The following is an 18,564-nucleotide window of genomic DNA, read 5'->3' as shown; positions in this document are numbered from 1 at the left end:
CCACCAGGGAAGGGTTCGGCCGGGCCAGCAATAGTTGCAACAGTTGATTTTAGTGTCAGGCTAGGAAGGGGATCTTCACCTGCATACTTCAGTACATGTAGCAGATAACAGTGGTCACGTGTATTCCACTAACATCGTATGCACTAAAACCAGGGAGATCTTTTCCTTGTTACAACATGTCCTGTAGTATGTGGCAGTTCTAGGCACATCTGCAGCTGCCTCACTTCAGCTCGAGTAGCCCAAAACAAGTCAGTGTGTCCTCAATTCATTCACAGACTGTAGCCCATGAGGACTTGGGAACAGACTGGAGAGTGATGGCTTCCATACTGCAGAACCTTGGGCCCGAGATCGAACCCAGCATCTTTTGTGTCTTCCAGGATCCAGTGAAAACCTTTGGTCAGCTCTTCCGCTGATCAATGGCCAGCCAGTAGGCCGGCCCAATAACAGTGAGAGAGTGTGTTCACATGCTGCTGCTGTCTCAGGATAGCAGCACATGCTACCCTTCTGTCCACCCCTCAGATATCTGTACATATAGCAGAGAGGAGGCAGAGCCAGGCTGCGCAGACAGCTGCAACTGAAGCACCACCTGCAGTAGATCTACAGCGGCCACCTCTGTCCTAAGAGTCTTTTGCCCTATGTTTGTAGGCAACCATCTCCCTCAACACTGACCCTTGCGTAGCACCTAGTGGAAGCATGTGATTAGGCCAGAGAAAGAAATGCAGCGGTACTCAGGGAAGCATGATGGTATGCAGCAGTAAGGAGTGTTCATAGAGAGAGACAGAATAAAATATTCTTTGGCTTAGGAACTAGTGTGGTGTTCAGTGATTTCCTTTGATTATTTTGGTATTGGTGGGACCTTTGTGTCCTCAGAGGTCTTACTTCTGATAATTGCCTCCTAATGATTTGAATCTGCTACATAGGCACTGAGAATAGTATGTAATGAGGGTCGTGGAGCCTGGAAGATGATATAATTCTCTGGAGAAGATCTTTTTGATGATCTCTATATGTGTGTCAGGCAGCCAAATTTCTGCAATGTCCAACTCCAATTAAGAAGTCATTGAGAAGTCATCCAGGCACCTACATGTCCTTTCCAAAAAGAGCTGGTGGACTGGAATGCTGCAAGATAAAGATATAATGACAGTTGCCAGAAAAGATCTGCGTAATATTTCTGCTGTACATTAATTGGCATATCTTTTTATTAAAGAAATCCAAGGTTTTGTAGATGGGGTGTATATAATGATGTGGGCCCATTTCAAGCTCCCTACACCTTGAGGAATCCAGATACATTTTAAACTGGTATGGCCCTGTCATGCTACTGATGTGCAGTCATTTTGATATTTATAAAGTGTCTTGTGACTTGGCCTAAGCAGGATTGTATAATAGCCTGACCAACATTGCACAGGTCTCCTGTTGCAGCCTAACAAAGCCAAAGTGTTGAAAACTGAGCACTGTTGTAACTTTGCCTGCCACTGGCAGAGCTGTGCGCGCATTGGATCTGGGCTGCAGGTGTTGAGTCAGAAGGTGGCACAGATCTTCCAGGGCTTCCTTACTGAAGAGCAGTCTCCTAAAGTAACAAATCTTCACTCACACCTTCACATGGACTGCAAAGTTTGTAAACCCATATTATACAGTATTGGCTGGAGGGCTTTCCGTCTTGTATGCTGCTGACAGATCATTGCTCCCTGTGAATCTCTTCTTCCATGAGGATGGTAAATAGAGGGATCCCCATAGGGAAACCCAATGATGCTGACTTTACATAAGAACATAAGAAATAGGAGCAGGAGTAGGCCATACGACCCCTCGAGCCTGCTCCGCTATTTAATACGATCATGGCTGATCCGATCATGGACTCGGGTCCACTTTCCTGCCCGCTCTCTATAACCCCTTATACCCTTATCTTATAAGAAACTGTCGATTTCTGTCTTAAATTTATTCACTGTCCCAGCTTCCACAGTTCTCTGAGGCAGCGAATTGTACAGATCCACAACCCTCTGAGAGAAGAAATTTCTCCTCATCTCAGTTTTAAATGGGCAGCCCTTTATTCTAAGATTATGCCCTCTAGTTCTAGACTCCTCTATCAGTGGAAACATCTTCCCTGCATCCACCTTGTCAAGCCCCCTCGTAATCTTATACGTTTCAATAAGATCACCTCTCATCCTTTTGAATTCCAATGAGTAAAGGCCCAACCTACTCAATCGTTCCTCAAAAATCAACCGCCTCATCTCCGGAATCAACCTTGTGAACCTTCTTTGAAATGCCTCCAAAGCAAGTGTATCCTTTCGTAAATATTGAAACCAAAACTGCACGCAGTATTCCAGGTGTGGCCTCACCAATACCCTGTACAACTGTAGCAAGACTTCCCTGCTTTTATACTCCATCCCCTTTGCAATAAAGGCCAAGATTCCATTGGCCTTCCTGATCACTTGCAGCACCTGCATACTATTCTTTTGTGTTTCATGCACAAGTACCCCAGGTCCTGCTGTACTGCAGCACTTTGCAATCTTTCTACATTTAAATAATAACCTGCTCTTTGATTTTATCTACCAAAGTGCATGACCTCATACTTCTCAACATTATACTCCATCTGCCAAATTTTTGCCCACTCACTTAGCCTATCTATGTCCTTTTGCAGATTTTTTGTGTCCTCCTCACACATTGCTTTTCCTCCCATCTTTGTATCGTCAGCAAACTTGGCTACGTTACACTCAGTCCCTGCTTCCAAATCGTTAATATAGAATGTAAATAGTTGGGGAAATTTGTTGCCTCGAGGGATTCAAAGACTGATACAGGTTGAAGGATAACTGAAGGGGAGAGAAATTGGGTATATTTGCGTCTCCCGTTAGCGCCCCCTTCTACGCCCGGAGATTGTGACATCATTGCTGTGCGCATCACCCCGTTAGTGCCCTAGTCCCGAAATTGACTTCCGTCCCCTGTAGCAGCACCGGGTGACAACACTGACAGCTGCAGGGGACACGTCTTGGGCGGCCGGCCGTGATCGGGTAAAAATTAAAGGCGAGGTGACCGAGTGAAAATTAAAAAAAAAAAACGACCTTGTGGTTGCTGTTATGTATGGAGAAAGAGTCAGACTGAACACTGTGAGCATAAAGTAAAGTGTGACCTTAGTCTTTTATTGCAAGTCTCCAGAATGCCTCTCCAACTTGTGAGGACTCCTTAAATATTTGTGCTCCCAAGAGATTATGGGATCCCTTGGGACTCCAGGCGATGAGTCCTCTGGTTGCTGTACAGAGTAAATACAAGTTCACATATATAACAACAGTTCCCCCCCCCAAAGTCAATAGTGTAACTATTTACAATGTGAGTTGATCTCGGGTCCTTCTTGCTCTGGTTGATCGTCTCGGTGTGAAAGCTGGTGTTGTTGAATCATTTGTTGGGCCCTCGCTGGGCTGCTGTGCAGCTGGCCTTGCTGGGCTTCCTGGTGTGTTGGGTCCTGCTGGGCTGCTGTGGATGATGGGTTCTGCTTCATGGTCAGCCGTGGTGCCGGTTGCCACTGGTGTGTATGTTGGGGGATCAAAAAAGATAGGGTCCAAGATGGGTTGCTCAGGATAGTCCGTGAATCTGAGTTTGATTTGTCCAAGTGTTTCTGGTGAATGAGTCCATTTGAAAGTTTGACCCAAAACATCCTGCTCCTCTCTTTGGCCACAACAGTGCCGCGAAGCCACTTAGGACCTTGCCCATAATTTAATACAAATACAGGATCATTGATTTCAATCTTGCGTGACACATTTGCACTATTATGGTATGCTATTATGGTATGCACTTTGTTGAAGCCGCCTGCTCTCTCCCTGTTCATTAAGATCAAGGTGAACTAACGAGAGCCTTATCTTAAGTGCTCTTTTCATGAGCAGTTCAGCAGGTGGGATCCCAGTGAGTGAGTGGTCTCGTGCGGTAGCTAAGCAGGATTTGGGATAGGTGAGTCTGCAGTGAGCCTTCAGTTACCCTCTTCAAGCCTTGCTTGATGGTTTGCACTACTCTCTCTACCTGACCATTGTACGCTGGTTTAAACAACGTGGCAGATGTGATATGTTTGATCCCGTTACGGGTCATGAATTCTTTGAACTCAGCACTGGTAAAACATGGCCCGTTGTCGCTCACCAGGAGATCGGGTAAGTCGTGAGTGGCAAACATGGCCCGCAGGCTTTCAGTAGTGGCAGCAGACATGCTAGCCGACATTATCTCACATTCAATCCACTTGGAATACGTGTCTACACCACAAGGAACATTTTACCCAAGAACGGGCCTGCATAGTCGACGTGTACCCTAGACCATGGTTTGGAGGGCCAAGGCCATAAACTTAGCGGCGTCTCCCTGGGTACATTGCTTAATTGTGAGCATGTATTACATCTGTGAGCGCAGGACTCTTAAGTCCGCATCGATGCCGGGCTACCACACGTGGAATCTGGCTATCGCTTTCATCATTACAATGCCTGGGTGGGTACTGTGGAGGTCATTGGTGAAGGTGTTTCTGCCCTTCTTGGGAACCACTACTCGATTGCCCCACAGAAGGCTGTCTGCCTGTATAGACATTTCACCTTTGCGCCATTGGAATGGCTTTATCTCTTCCTGCATTTCCACTGGGACACTGGACCAGCTCCTGTAAAGGCCATATCTAACTCCCTTTTGAATATATCTAACAAACTGGCCTCAACAACTTTCTGCGGTAGAGAATTCCACAGGTTAACCACTCTCTGAGTGAAGAAGTTTTTCCTCATCTCGGTCCTAAATGGCTTACCTCTTATTCTTAGACTGTGACCCCTGGTTCTGGAACTCCCCAGCAACGTGAACATTCTTCCTGCCTCTAACCTGTCCAATCCCGTCAGAATTTTATATGTTTCTCTGAGATCCCCTCTCATTCTTCTAAACTCCAGTGGATACAAGCCCAGTTGATCCAGTCTCTCCTCATATGTCAGTCCTGCCATCCCGGGAATCAATCTGGTGAACCTTCGCTGCACTCCCTCAATAGCAAGAATGTCCTTCCTCAGATAATCTTGGATAAGGCAAGAATGGATCAGCAGTGAGCCAGTTTTATTGTGAAGCCAAAATAATTTCTGTGTCTTATGTTGAGCGACATCTTTTAATGACCTCTGGCTCACTCACCGCCCATTTGTGTCTGAAAATTGAAAACGGGGTCCTAGAAATGATACGGGATCCCAATTTGCATAAGTAATAGCCTTTTGCCTGAAACAGACAGGTGTGCTGCTCTCCTATTTACAGACCTGCCCGAAAATTGCATTACGTGGATCTTGGGCATCCATTGGCCGCCAAGGTGCCTTTCCATGATTTTCAACTGCTGACTACCCATTTTTCATGCAAATTGCTGCTAACCACTTTGTGGTTGTGAGGATGAGGCCAGTGCATAAGACTCTTGCTTGAGTATAATATCTACTCAAATGATAATCATTGTAGAGTGTAACATTTGTTTAGCAGTATTTACTGAGAAAATATTGCATGGAATTTTCTTTAATAAATTAAAAAATCATTTGACAATTCCTCCACCAGTTCTGTGCTGTTGCTTGATCAAACTCAAAGTTGAGTTGTGAAGGTAAATAATTTAAAGACAAACATTTCTGTATTAAGTATGGAGGACATAATTTGGTTGGTGATGTTGTTGATAATTTCTAACTCAACGTAAATTTAAAATGTTTAAAAAAATGCAAGATGTTTAAAATACAATATGCTTGTGACCAGTATTTATCTGAATTTAACTGAACTTTTTGGATTCTGAGCAGACATATCAGCAGAACTGCTAATTTAGAGATTAAAGCTGCCCTATGTGACCCATGTGACAGATGCAGTTTACTTCATTTAGCCATGTTCACAATTTTGTGTCAATGCAATGTCTCAGGCATGTGACTGAAAAATCCCACATCAAGGATATTTTTGAATATTTTACAATTAAGAATAAAGAGAATATCAAATAGTATTTTAGAGTTTTGATTGTTAAATTATATGTAGATTTTGCAGGATATATGTCTATTAATATCATCTATCTATTGCTACAATTTTTATTTATTACAGGGATTATGGCTTATCCTATCTTTCTCTGAGAACGTGTATTGGACTTTGGACAGCTTTTCTCTGCATGGTTCTTGTTGCTACGGACGCAAGTTCATTGGTCTGCAACATCACCCGGTTCACAGAGGAAGCATTTGCTTCCCTTATTTGCCTTATATTCATCTATGAGGCATTAGAAAAGCTGTATCACCTTGGTGAGACATATCCTATCAATATGTACAATCGCCTGGAACAGCTGACCCACTATTCGTAAGTATTTTAACCATTCCATCTTAACCCTTCAAGTATTAGTCACAGTATTATGTTAGACGCATGAGGCTGGATTTTTGAGGGGTTTGCGACCAGTTTAGCACCTGGGAGAAGCACAAAAACACATTTTTTTGCCGCTTAATGAGGCGCACAACATTTTAGCACCCGGGCGGAACTTTCGGCAGTAGTTTTGTGGCGGTGCTAAAACTTCATGCCCGCCCGATGTTTTCACCGTTTGGATGACGTCAATCGTCATGCAATGCTGTGCTAGCGCCCCGGGCGGAACTTTCGAGCATATCACCCGAGTTACCGTCCGCCCGGGAACCCACCAGCAAAAAGCAGTCGCACCCAGGTCGGACCCAGGGCGCACCCGGCGTGAATGGCGCCATCTTGAAAACGGAGCAGAAGTTCAGTGAATAAAAGGATTCGGAGAAGAAGGCTGCGTTTTTCACAGTGAAGTTTTATGTGAGTTTTTAGTTCGTTTCAAAGGAGATTTAAGGACATTTTAAAAGATGGGGGCTATACTATGTCAGCCATTACTCCTGGCTGCTATATTTGCGGCATCGAGCTGCAAGAAGGCTTATTGATGAGCATTTTGAACGTAATTGAAGAGGTTGCAGATGTATGGGGAGGAGGCCTCACCCCCCACGAGTATATAGGGAACAGCACTCATATCTGCAGCTCTCTGAGGCACAGAGCATTAGAAGACTGCGCTTCTGAAAAGAAGTGCTGACAGAGATATGCCAGCTCATAAAGACAGACCTACAGCCTACCAGCGGCAATAGGATTGCACTGCCCGTCGAGCTGAAGGTGATTGTGGCACTTGCCTTCTATGCCTCCAGCTCCTTTCAGGCATCAACAGGGGACATATGCTCCATCTTGCAGCACGCTACACATTGCAGCATTCGGCATGTGACTACTGCACTATATGCAAGCAGGATGGACTTCATAAACTTCCCAATGACCAAGGAGACCCAGAATGAGAGGGCTTTAAGTTTTGGATGATTTGCTGGCTTCCCCAAGGTTCAGGGTGGCATTGACTGTATGCACATCGCCCTGCGAGCACCTTTACTAAATCCAGAGGTTTACCAAAACTGAAAGGGATTCCACTCCATGAATGTACAGATTGTTTGCAACCATACTCCGCGCATCATGGCAGTCAATGTCCAATATCCAGGAAGCATCCATGATGCTTTCATCTTGCATGAGAGCACTGTCTCAGGCCTGTTCGAGTGTCAACCACAAGGCCAGAACCGGAAGCTCGGGGACAAAGGTTACGGCCTCACCGCCTAGCTCATGACTCCCCTCTGGAACCCTCAGACAGAAGCCGCGCATTGCTATAATGAGAGCTATACAGCCACATGCAACATCGTCGAATGGATAATTGGAGTGCTCAAGCAGCGCTTCCGATGCCTGGACGATTCTGGAGGCTGCCTGCAATACTCCCCTCAGCAAGTCTCTGAGTTCATTGTGGTGTGCTGCATGTTACACAACTTAGCCATCATGAGGGGACAGGATTTTCCAATGGGGATTGCCGGAGCATCTTAGGATAGAGGGGAGGAGGAGGAGGAAAACGAGGAAGAGGAAGCTGGCGAGGAACCCATGCCATCACCACCACAACCACAGGGGAGGCCTAGTGGAGCTTTCACTGCTGTAAAAGCCTTATGTCAGCAGCTCAGAATTCAACGCCTTGCTTGAAGAGTGAATGGCACATCTGACCATTGTCTGGCCACTCTATCCCACCGTGTTGACTATTTCCCTTCTTATTCTGCAAATGAGACACTACATAGGAATGGTTAAGGTGAACAAAAGAATTTAATAAACATTGTAAACATCCTAAACATAATTTTGAAACTTAAATAAAATGTATTAAACATTGTGAACTTGAACAGAATTGGGAAACTTTGAAAACTTTCATAAAATAACAACAACAAAGCATCAAAACAACAACCCCTGCCCCAACTGTCTTTTACCACCGGCTCTTCCTCGCCCCCGCCCCAACCTCCTCACCCCACCCTCACCCTCACCCCCCTCCCTCGCGTCATGTCCCTACCCAAGTTGGCACCAAGAATTCGTGCAGCAAGGCTGCCAGAGTCCTGTTGTATTGGGGGGAGAGACATTGGAGTCGCCAAGTGGGGATCAACTGGAGAAGCTCGGGGTATGGAAGGCCTGGCTGCTGACTGGCGAGCCTCTTGCTCGGCATCGCCAGTCACAGGTGATGTGGGTCTGGGTGTGACACCAGGGACTCCAGTGTCACTAGTGGAGGCCATCAATAGCGCATGGGCATTGACGGCCTCGCAGGTTTCGCAGCTCGCACGGAGAATCTGTGACCCGACCTCCGTGATGGTCGCAGTGAGTGTCTTGATGCTCATGGGAATCTTACGCAGGACATCGAGGAGCTGTTTGGTGAGCTGGACGATCTCCCTGGACAGTGCCACCATGTCCAGTTCCACATCTGTCTGTCTATCAGAAGACCGACTTTGCCGACTCACCCTCTGGAGAGATGGCATATGGGACTCAACCTCAGAACTGCGTTGCTGCACGCCACTCGTCCCAGGAGCCTTGGAGGTCTCAAAGCCCGGGAATGTTTCATCCTCAGACGAGGTGTTGATTGGTGGCAAAAAAGGTGTCGAGTGCATCTGAGCCCGCACCCCCGCCCCTCCCCCAGAGTAGGCTGCTCCATCAGTTCCTCTCCCTCAAATTTCTCCTCCTCCTCCTCCCCCATATGACGGCCTGAGGTGGAGGTTTGCAGTGACGGATTTGGCGCCTGCAACTCCTCATCTGGAAGTAGAAAGCAACAGACGAGTGGCTAGCAGCAGGGGAGGGGGCAGGGTGACATAGGTCACACAGCACAGGCTCATTTCAAGGACCGCCACTACTCCATTATATGTAGTCCAGAGACACAGCATGACATTGCCCCAACCCCATCCACAGACACTTCATCACATTGCCTCAACCCTAGTCCACAGACACTGCATCACATTGCCCCAACCCAGCCCAGGGAGTGTGCAGGACTTATCCTCAGTATCCATCAGGCTGTCAGCACCCCCACGGGCAGTTGCTCTTCCTGAGGCACCGATCAGACCGGCCACTTGCCCCTCCAGATCGGTTAGTGGTAGGGTCCGGGACGGACCGATGCCTGCCCGCTGCTGCTCCCTGCGGTTATGAGACTTCTTTGCCTGCAAAGATGAAAATGGAAATGATTACCAGAGGGTCCATCTGCTCTGTGGCACACACAGATAGCCACCAAAGCACTTATACCATACCCTGGAAGTTGCACGTGGTTCATCAGGAAGACATCGAAGTGCAGAAACATCTTTTGAGATCTCAGAAAGCAATCTTAATAATGTATAAAGATCATTCATGGCAAATAGGGTGCCACACTAAGCCTACCTATATCAACAGCATGAGAACAAATAATGTGTCAGATTTATAATTTAAGTAATGAAGGAGTGCATCAATAAAAATTGTACTCACTCTAACGACCCTCGAATGAACCTCTTCCAGCACTTTGTACGAGTCCTTTGCACAGTGTCGATGGCAGAGATCCTCCTCTGCTATTTGGCTCCAAATTTTTCTGTAGACCGATGGGAGGGGTCTACATCCACCCCTCCTGTTTAATTTGGGCCATCTTTGTTCAACTGCCCCCACTAGCGCCCCGTTGGCCTCTGGGCTAAACTTTCTAGTTCTTTGCCTGCTCTCCTCATCCTCCATCATGAAAATCTAAATCTAAAATGACTGCTGCAGCCCCGGGTGTACTGCGCATGCGTGCGGCCGCACCCTGCATTAGTATTTGTGATCGGACAGCAGACCAAAAACGCAGGAAAAAGAAAATCGAGCACACGCAGAAAGTCCAATTTTTTTCAGGTCGCAACTTTCGGCTCCGGCGCATAAATACTGTCGTTCAACACCGGAGTTGGCGTTAACGCTAACGATCTTTACCGTTTGCCAAAAGTTGCGTGCTCTGGCACTAACATTAACCCAACGCTAAAAAACAATTCTCACCGATTATCGCCTGGAAACGGGTGAAATCGCTAAAACCTGAAAATCCAGCATAGAATACTAATGTATTCAGCATTGTAATGATGACGTTTTTAATTACCATCCATGTTATGTAAATCCTCTCAAAAACAAAAAAAGTAAGTTTCAACCAAAAATATTAACTTTAGATTTTGATTTGCAGAGTTATCTTAATTTTAACTTGAATTATAAATTGTCAATGCTGTGCAACATTAATGTAAATTAATGTAATTAAATGTAATTTTAAGCAGTTATTAATTAATGGAAACAAGCAACTTTCAGAGGTAACCTAACAAAAATAATGGTTCTTTTGGGGTTTGTGATTGCAAAGCTACATTGGGAAATAACCGCGTTTATTTACCATAATGTATCAAACTACACTATTTAGATTCATTGCTTCATATTATTGTACTGGCAGTAACTAGCGTCATCTTAAGGAAAGTTAAATAATTATGTTATCACTCTAACAAGCAGAAATCAGCTTAATTAAAGTAGATTCCTTAAAGGACAGGAAATGATAACTAAAGGAAAAAGTACTATACTGACCACATTTCACTGTATGTTCCAGTGAAGGAAGTTTACTGATGATGCCAATTCAGGGGGCAAACTGTGAGAAAGAATGCAGGAGATTGCAGCAGAATATAGATAGATTAGTAAAGTGGGCACAAAGGTGGCAGATGCAGTTCTATGCAGACAAATGGGAAGCATTATATTTTGGGAAAGGAAAACTGGGTAAGGAAAATTGGGTAGGGATGTTGTGTGTAACTGGCACCTTCTAATGGCTGGCCAAAGTGAGCATTGGCCCAGACCTTGGAGTGGATCATATTTTATTAGCAGCAGAGACCTGAGTCAAAATACATCTAACGTAAAAAGACGTAAGGATAAATTACATTTGCAGGAATACTATTGATTGGTGAAAGTGGTAATCCCAAACCACATGTGAAATTAAAGCTGCAGTGCCCTGTTTTGCATACAGATCATTTATTGTGTGAAATGAATAGGTCTCATCCTCATTTTGCTATTAAAATGTTAACAATCATCTCAAATTCTTAATTAAATTATAGAATACAGTGTAATTCATATTTACATGGGGGAGCAGGCTTTTGATAACTCCCACTTGCAGCTGACATTATGAATCTTCTGTAATGTAGAACATTTTGTGAAGTTGTTTTTGGACTTGTTATTGGAACTAGAATGTGATTGATCTGAATCAATTCAATTTATTCCTCCATATATCTCTTCTCCAGCATTTGGTGCGCACACTCACTTTCTCTTTCTCAGTCTTTTAATCTTTCTGTTTTTTATACAAACACATTTTTTTATACAGAGTACAAAATGGAAAATAGTAAATAAGTCTTTATAGGGTTACAGATAAGAAGTAATCTTTGTCAAAATTACTCTTCCATTAATATTTTACTTAGTAAAAATGTCCTATGTTTTTTTCACAATTTTGAAAGCCATTTGACAGACCAGCACGTTTTACTTCAATGCCTCTAAAACCCATGCTCATTGCCCCTCCTGTGTCTCTAAGATTTCCTTCCCATGTTTCATGGATCTTACACCCTCAGGATTTCTGTGTAACACTCATTTTCATTATGTCTTGCAGCTTTCTCCTTATAACTTACATCTTGTATTCCTCTCTCAATCTTCCATGGTTTTCACAATCGCCAAGATCCCAACCCCACCCTGTGAGATTTCTTTACAATTGGTCTGATTTCCATGCACACTGAGTCTGGCCTCTTCCAATTTCTCCTCCAATTCATCGGCCTCCAATTTCTCCTTTCCCACCCCCATTTTTCTCCATCCTATCTAGCCCACTCCACATGTATTTTTGTGCGGCCAAGTAGAATAGAGCAGTAATGACTCTTGGCAACAGAAAATCTCTTGGCAGGCTAAGGAACTGACGCACAGAGAAACAGAGGGAGGCAAGGCTGTATATTTAACACAGTTGAGTATCCATAGTATCAGTTTATTTGCTAAGGCCAGGAGAAAAGACAGCCTAATAAAATGGCCAGTTTCCTACTTCTTGTGGTCTCGGATTATGCTCTTAAATGGAACAATATAGCAGAAGAATAGGCGGAAAAATAAGGTGGTGCATATGCTCCAAACTCGATTTTCCTTCCCTGGCCTGGCCAGGAAGGCTGCCAGCCACCTCATCACACCCATGCAACATGTAACTGCCAGCAGACAGAGGTGACCTGGCATGCTGCCCCATCCCTGACTTCTGCTGCTGACCCTGCCAACCACAGGAACTTGCAGAAGAGGTGTGACAGTTGTCCTTGGGCAGCAATGGAAGGCCTGATGTTGCCCTATTTGGAAGGAGAGGGCCCAGTCGTGGACACCGCTCCCTCTCCTCTGGCCTCAAAACCTTACCTGATTTAAGCTTTGGCTTAGTCTGAGGCCTGACATTATATTTGTTGCCACATCTTCAGGGTTCTTCGGCCCTTTAAATTCAACTTCCTTTTCTGGTGCTGCATCCTCCTTCCCTTTCGTTGGCAGGCTCTCTCTTAGTGGCAGTAATGCTGCCGGGAGCCTACCTGTCAGAGTAAATGAGTCCCAAAGGAAAATATGACTAGGGTCTCGTTAGGATCAGAGCAGGAAATCACGCCCAGGGCAGGGCAGATTGAGGAAAATCCAACCCATTATCTCCCAAAATCAGGAAAGTCTTTATTTGCAGCACATAGGTAGTTATATGGCTGTGGAAGCTTGAAGCAGGAGAAGGTGCCATGATATTGGGCTCAGATTTTTCTTATGAAGGAGTGGGTGATGGGTGGAAATCGTACCTTTAATAGCTGAACATCCCATTCTCCTCTTGAGTTATTGAACATTCTATTTGTTAAATCTCTTCTTGGATCGCAGCAGCTGGGAGAAAGTGACGGAAATGCACAATCGGGATTGGTCCACGAGTTAACAGCATTACTAATCCAGAGCCAGAAGTGGCTTGAGATTGGATGACACTGAACAATGTTTCCATTGGTATTACACTTCCAGCTTGAGTATTTTGCTGTTTTTAAAGAAATTGTATTCGCCACAATTTGGTTTACATCATGCATTATCAAGAGAGTTGACAAGCAACTGCTATTTGCTTCTTAGTAATGCTACTCTGGAAGGCAGCTGACATTTGAAAGTGCCCATTTCTGAGGAAGAGGCTTGCCTATCCTCAGCATGCCCCGTAATGCTTTTGAGATCAAGTGTATGTGTGGGATATCATGGGCATACACCCATATCCTAACACTCCATGCACAATTCACTAGCATATAAATGAGCTGCACAACTTGGCAATGCCTTTGTATTTCCTTCTAATCTGTTACTTTTGCCTTTATTATTTATCACACTGATTCATTGTGTCCATGGGATTTCTTTGAATCAGGAGTGTTTCCTGTTACTGTAATATGAATTGAATTTAGAGCTGCTTTGGATTTTGCTACAGCTGGTTGGTCTCCTTCCTCTGCTTAGCTGAGCTGTAGGTATTGCTGCTTTCATGACCAACTGCTGTTGGGTGCATGGTTAGCCAGTATCACTTGTGTAAAGAAAGGACACAACAAGACTTTCCAGATCAGCATTTACAAGACACAGTCATACATTAATACACGGAGAATGCAGGTAGCTCCTATGCAAAGGGTGTGTTTTTTTTTAAATTGAAATACACTTAAAAATAGGAGACTGACAGGTCACTCAGGATATCGATTCAAGTGCAGCATTTACTTCTGATGAAAAAATACCTCTCACCGAAACAAAAGAAAAAATACTGCATATGCTGGAAATCTGAAATAAAAACAGGAAATGCTGGAAACACGTTGCAGATCAGGCAGCATCTATGGAGCGAGAAACAGAGTTAACGTTTCAGGTCAATGACCTTTCGTCAGAACTAGACCTTACTTAGCAAAATCTCTCACTGACCCTTATTTAGCAAAAACCGAACATGATTTGTGTCAGAGTAGGTCAACAAAATCGAAATGACAAAGTGCTGAATTAGTTTTTAAAAAAGTGAATCAAAGCACCTTTATATGCAGAAATTGGTAAGTACTTTTAACTGATGCTATTATTGAAATGTTGATATAGGGCATTGCAGCATTAATCTTTGGTGAAACCTTAATATGTATTAATAGTCATAAAATGCTAGAAAGGCAGTCTTACCTTTTAGGTTGAATTAGTTACTGACTACGTTTTCTAGTAAAGATGAAGAAGATAATTATGTTGTTTTTATAAGGTTTACATGAATTATAACATTTATTCTAATGTTGCTGTTGATAAATTTATACATTTATTACAGATGCATTTGTCTAGAACCACAAAACCCGAGCAATAAAACTTTGCAGTACTGGAATGACCACAATATCACAGCAAAAGAAATTCCATGGGAAAATTTGACTCTATCTGTAAGTTTGAGTTGAAGTCATCTATGTCAAATGTAATGGTGTATGAAAACATTCTGTGAGGACAGAAAGCAGATGAAGCTTGGATGATTGTGTTTCTGCAAAATATATTGGGCCAAAAATTGCAGTTGGAGGCGTACCTCCGACCTGCAAAAGAATTATGCACCTAGCTACTGGCGGCGAGGTTGTGAAAACTTGCAGTCTGAGGATGCAAGGCGGAGGGCAACGTAATGGTCCATGGATCCTAGGGATGCAGGCGGTGCGGAAGTGTACCTGGGATCACGTGGGCCTGGCCCTCCAAACACAAAGCAGAATTCCATTTCAATCATTTCCGAAGGGAATCCCGTAGTAAATTGTAATGGAATTCCAAAGTTAGATCTAACTTTAAATGACAGAATTGGAATTTAATTCATAAGTAGCTTCATTCCACCAACCTCACTAAACATGTAATTTTTTGATAATTTTAGACATCATTAAAACTCTAATCCAGACCAATATTTGCAGAAACTCTTTTGATTCAGTGTATGTGCATAACTTACATTCTGATAATGTTTTAATCATGCCTGAAAAATCCCCTTACGCTGATGCAAACAGGCACTGTACCTGTTTGCATCAACCTTAATATTTCTGTACCCAATTGCTGGCCAGTCGGAGCCCAACTCTGCACCAGCAATTGCTTTTTCGGAGCTCGCACAGGTGGCCTGTTAATGTGTACATTGACAGACCACAAGTTCCAGATTTCGCGCATGCGCAAGTGGATATGGAAATTCCAAACCTACGGTGGATTTCAAAGGAGATATGGCAGTGTACTCTGAGAGTACGTCACCATATTAACCGCAAAATCTGGGCCATTATTTTTAACACAGAAAAACTGTGTACATTAAAATGTAAAAATGTTAAATATTCTGTCAATGTGAAAATTCTAATATAAAGCATTCAGGGTAATTAGTTTAATGGCATAAAATTATATATAATTTAGTGTACTCTTGCCTATATCTCACACTGCAAATACAAGGGAATGATTTGTATTCTAGTGTAACTTGTAATAGGAAATAACTTCTCTGTGGTAGTTACAGTGTGGCCATTGAGATTTCTTTTGGCTATTGTGTATTTTTTTGTGTGTTTTGAAGTCAGGCCACACTATATAGGATTTGTGGTACTAATACAGTGCTTTCCTGCCTATTTTAGCCTGACTAGTTACTACACACTTGCTAACTTCTGGCATCTTGTTAAGGTCACTGTCATGCTGCTACCATGCTTTGTTCTCCAAATTTGCCCCAGGATTATGATGTGGTTTTGTAAGCGAAGGATTCTGTGATGCTGTTTCTGCAATGAACTTTCACACTGGAATTCCCTCCTGAAATCTCTCCGCCTCTCCACTTCCCTTCTTAAAATCCATCTCTTTGACCAAGATTTTGACCACCTCTCCAAATATTTCCTTCTTGGACTTGGCATCCATTTTTTCTTATGCCTCTGTGAAGCACCTGGGATGTTTTCTGCAATAAAGATGCTATATAAATGGAAATTGTTGTTATTGTTGTTGTTGATGATGGCTTTTGTACTGCCACCTACTCTGCTGAGATAACCACTCACCTGACTAACCATATTGCTGCTGTGTTGGCAAGTGCTTCTCCTACATAATAAAACCAATAAAAATGTTTCTGAAGGGTAACCAAGCTTTAGAAATGTCATGGATCAAGTGTAATGAGAAGGCAGAAGATGGAAACAATGACAAGAAACATAGGGGTAGCAATTGGTATGTGTTGTGCCTGTTTTTCAGTGTAACACAGGTGCAATGCTGACTAATTTAGCAGCGGAATGCTCTGTAAGTATTCGGCTCAATCCTAAATTTGTCAGGCACATTTTTCAGGTGTTAATCCCTTTGCATATGTTAATTAGGGTCCTAACATCTGTCAAAGGATCCCTGTACCTGAGGAGAGGGAACCATTTACAATGTCACTTTACATGGGGGAGGTTGGATGTCAGTAGTTTCAAGAGAGTAGGAGGTGGGTCTTGTGGACAAGATAAGCTTGGAAGGGCATGAAGCGAGATAGAAGCACAATTTGTGAAAGATGCAGGTTTAGAGCTAGAAATAAATTTGCCCTAGCTAGTGTAGCATGAAGTGGAGGTGCAAAATGTACCCCAAATGAATGAATTGTTGTAATTTTTTTCTGATAACATACATTGCAAGAAGAATTACAGTACTTCACTCATGCTCTGTCCTTTAATTACATAACTACTTATTGTGGTACTGTAAATTTGTCACTATGACCACCTCAAAGATTATGTTTACAAATTTCTGTTACACTTAACCTGTGAATGACTGACATCATCTATATTGTACATGTTTTTGTTTTAGGAGTGTATAAAATTTCATGGAAAGTTTTTCGGGACAGCCTGTGGACACCATGGTCCGTATGTTCCAGATGTTTTGTTCTGGTCTATTATACTGTTCTTTTCCACATGTACGTTATCACACTTCTTGAAGCAATTTAAGACCAGCCGGTACTTTCCTACCAAGGTATTTGGTTTTATTATTACAGCTCGACTATGCTTTGAAGTAAAAATGTCTTTGTGATAAATGTTTGGCAATACACTTTTGTTTAGGGAAGCAGAAGATTTCTAAGCCATTTTCATTACAGTGATATTATGTCCTGAATGCATAATTATGTATTTAATTGTGACTTATGTTATTACATTATTGTTGCAAATAACTAATGTTTGCTAAACATTTCTTCATGAATTCAGTGCTCCTTTCATTTTGATGTTTATTAGTATAGAAAGCATTGCCATCTAGTGTATAATCAGATGAATAGCAGTTATTTGAAAGCAAGTGAAGCTTAGAAATTGTATAATTTTGTGATAAAATAATATACTTTTTGAACTGAAACCATAGGAAATTAATGAGTTACGGGAACAATCCTATTTGCCAAGCAGTAAAAGATTGTCAGTCGTTCCTGACTGGTGAAATACTACTCCATTCCAGCATGAGGTGCCCCAATTCCAACTGAGATATTAATTTGAAACTTTTTAAAACATTACAATTTGTTGTCACATTTCCACACAGTTTTCTCTGACACGATGCAGTTTTATAATTTGAAGTTGGCACAAAGTACATTTGCATTTTTTTCCTCTTAATCCAAAGATCCTCCTTTCTACTTTGTCAAGAATGTTAATTCCTGATCTCACAATGGGTGGGTGGGGGAACCATTCATGGAGAGGGAGGAGGGCAGACCCACATTATTCCCTGTAAAGCTTGGAGGACCACTACTGCTCCTCCTGACCCTACAAAAATAATTCTGAACTTACCTTTGTCAGATGTCTTCATCGTCACTGTTATTTCCAGTTCAATGTAGCCCATGAGACTGGAAGAGGTTCAAAGAGAGGTTACACACTCCCGAGCTGAACAATTGCATTTTTGTACTTTTCCCTAGTTCCCCTCCTGCTGGCATTCTTTGCTGCTCATTCCTGTTGTTATGCCCAGTCAATGTTGTCATCGTGCCCATGCGAGGTGCCCAAAACTTGTTTTTCATTTTTAGTATTAGTCTAGACATGAAACATCTTCATTTACAATAACATGCATACATTGTAACTAATGTTTCACTTTTATCTCTGTTAATTGATTGAACCTTTATAAAGTCGGAGCAATAAGTTTTCTTTTCTTTTCATAGGTACGATCAACAGTCAGTGATTTTGCTGTCTTTCTTAGTATTGCAACTATGGTTTTAATTGATTATGGTCTTGGGATCCCATCGCCAAAGCTCCAAGTTCCCAGTGTTTTCAAGGTAGCATATATAATTCACTCTGCAAGTTACTGTAACATGGCATTTTACTTTATAAGCTTTTAAGAAATGGAACCAAAGATGTTCACAGCACAGAAGGAGGC

The 18,564-nt window shown here is 42.9% G+C and overlaps 1 protein-coding gene across 1 annotated transcript in view; it reads left to right on the top strand.

Annotated features, from left to right (window-relative positions):
* LOC139254146 (sodium-driven chloride bicarbonate exchanger-like) overlaps positions 1-18,564 on the top strand; it is a 319,096-nt gene that overhangs the window by 213,370 nt on the left and 87,162 nt on the right. Inside the window, exons 15-18 of the mRNA XM_070873648.1 lie at positions 6,037-6,282; positions 14,576-14,681; positions 17,038-17,199; positions 18,350-18,463. Coding sequence (XP_070729749.1) covers positions 6,037-6,282; positions 14,576-14,681; positions 17,038-17,199; positions 18,350-18,463 — 628 coding nt within the window. The remainder of the gene's footprint in view (positions 1-6,036; positions 6,283-14,575; positions 14,682-17,037; positions 17,200-18,349; positions 18,464-18,564) is intronic.

This window comes from Pristiophorus japonicus, chromosome 3, assembly GCF_044704955.1.
Source record: "Pristiophorus japonicus isolate sPriJap1 chromosome 3, sPriJap1.hap1, whole genome shotgun sequence".
Taxonomy (NCBI): Eukaryota; Metazoa; Chordata; class Chondrichthyes; family Pristiophoridae; genus Pristiophorus; species Pristiophorus japonicus.
Note: the sequence above shows the minus strand (reverse complement) of the source record. Positions and strands in the feature narration are given on the sequence as shown.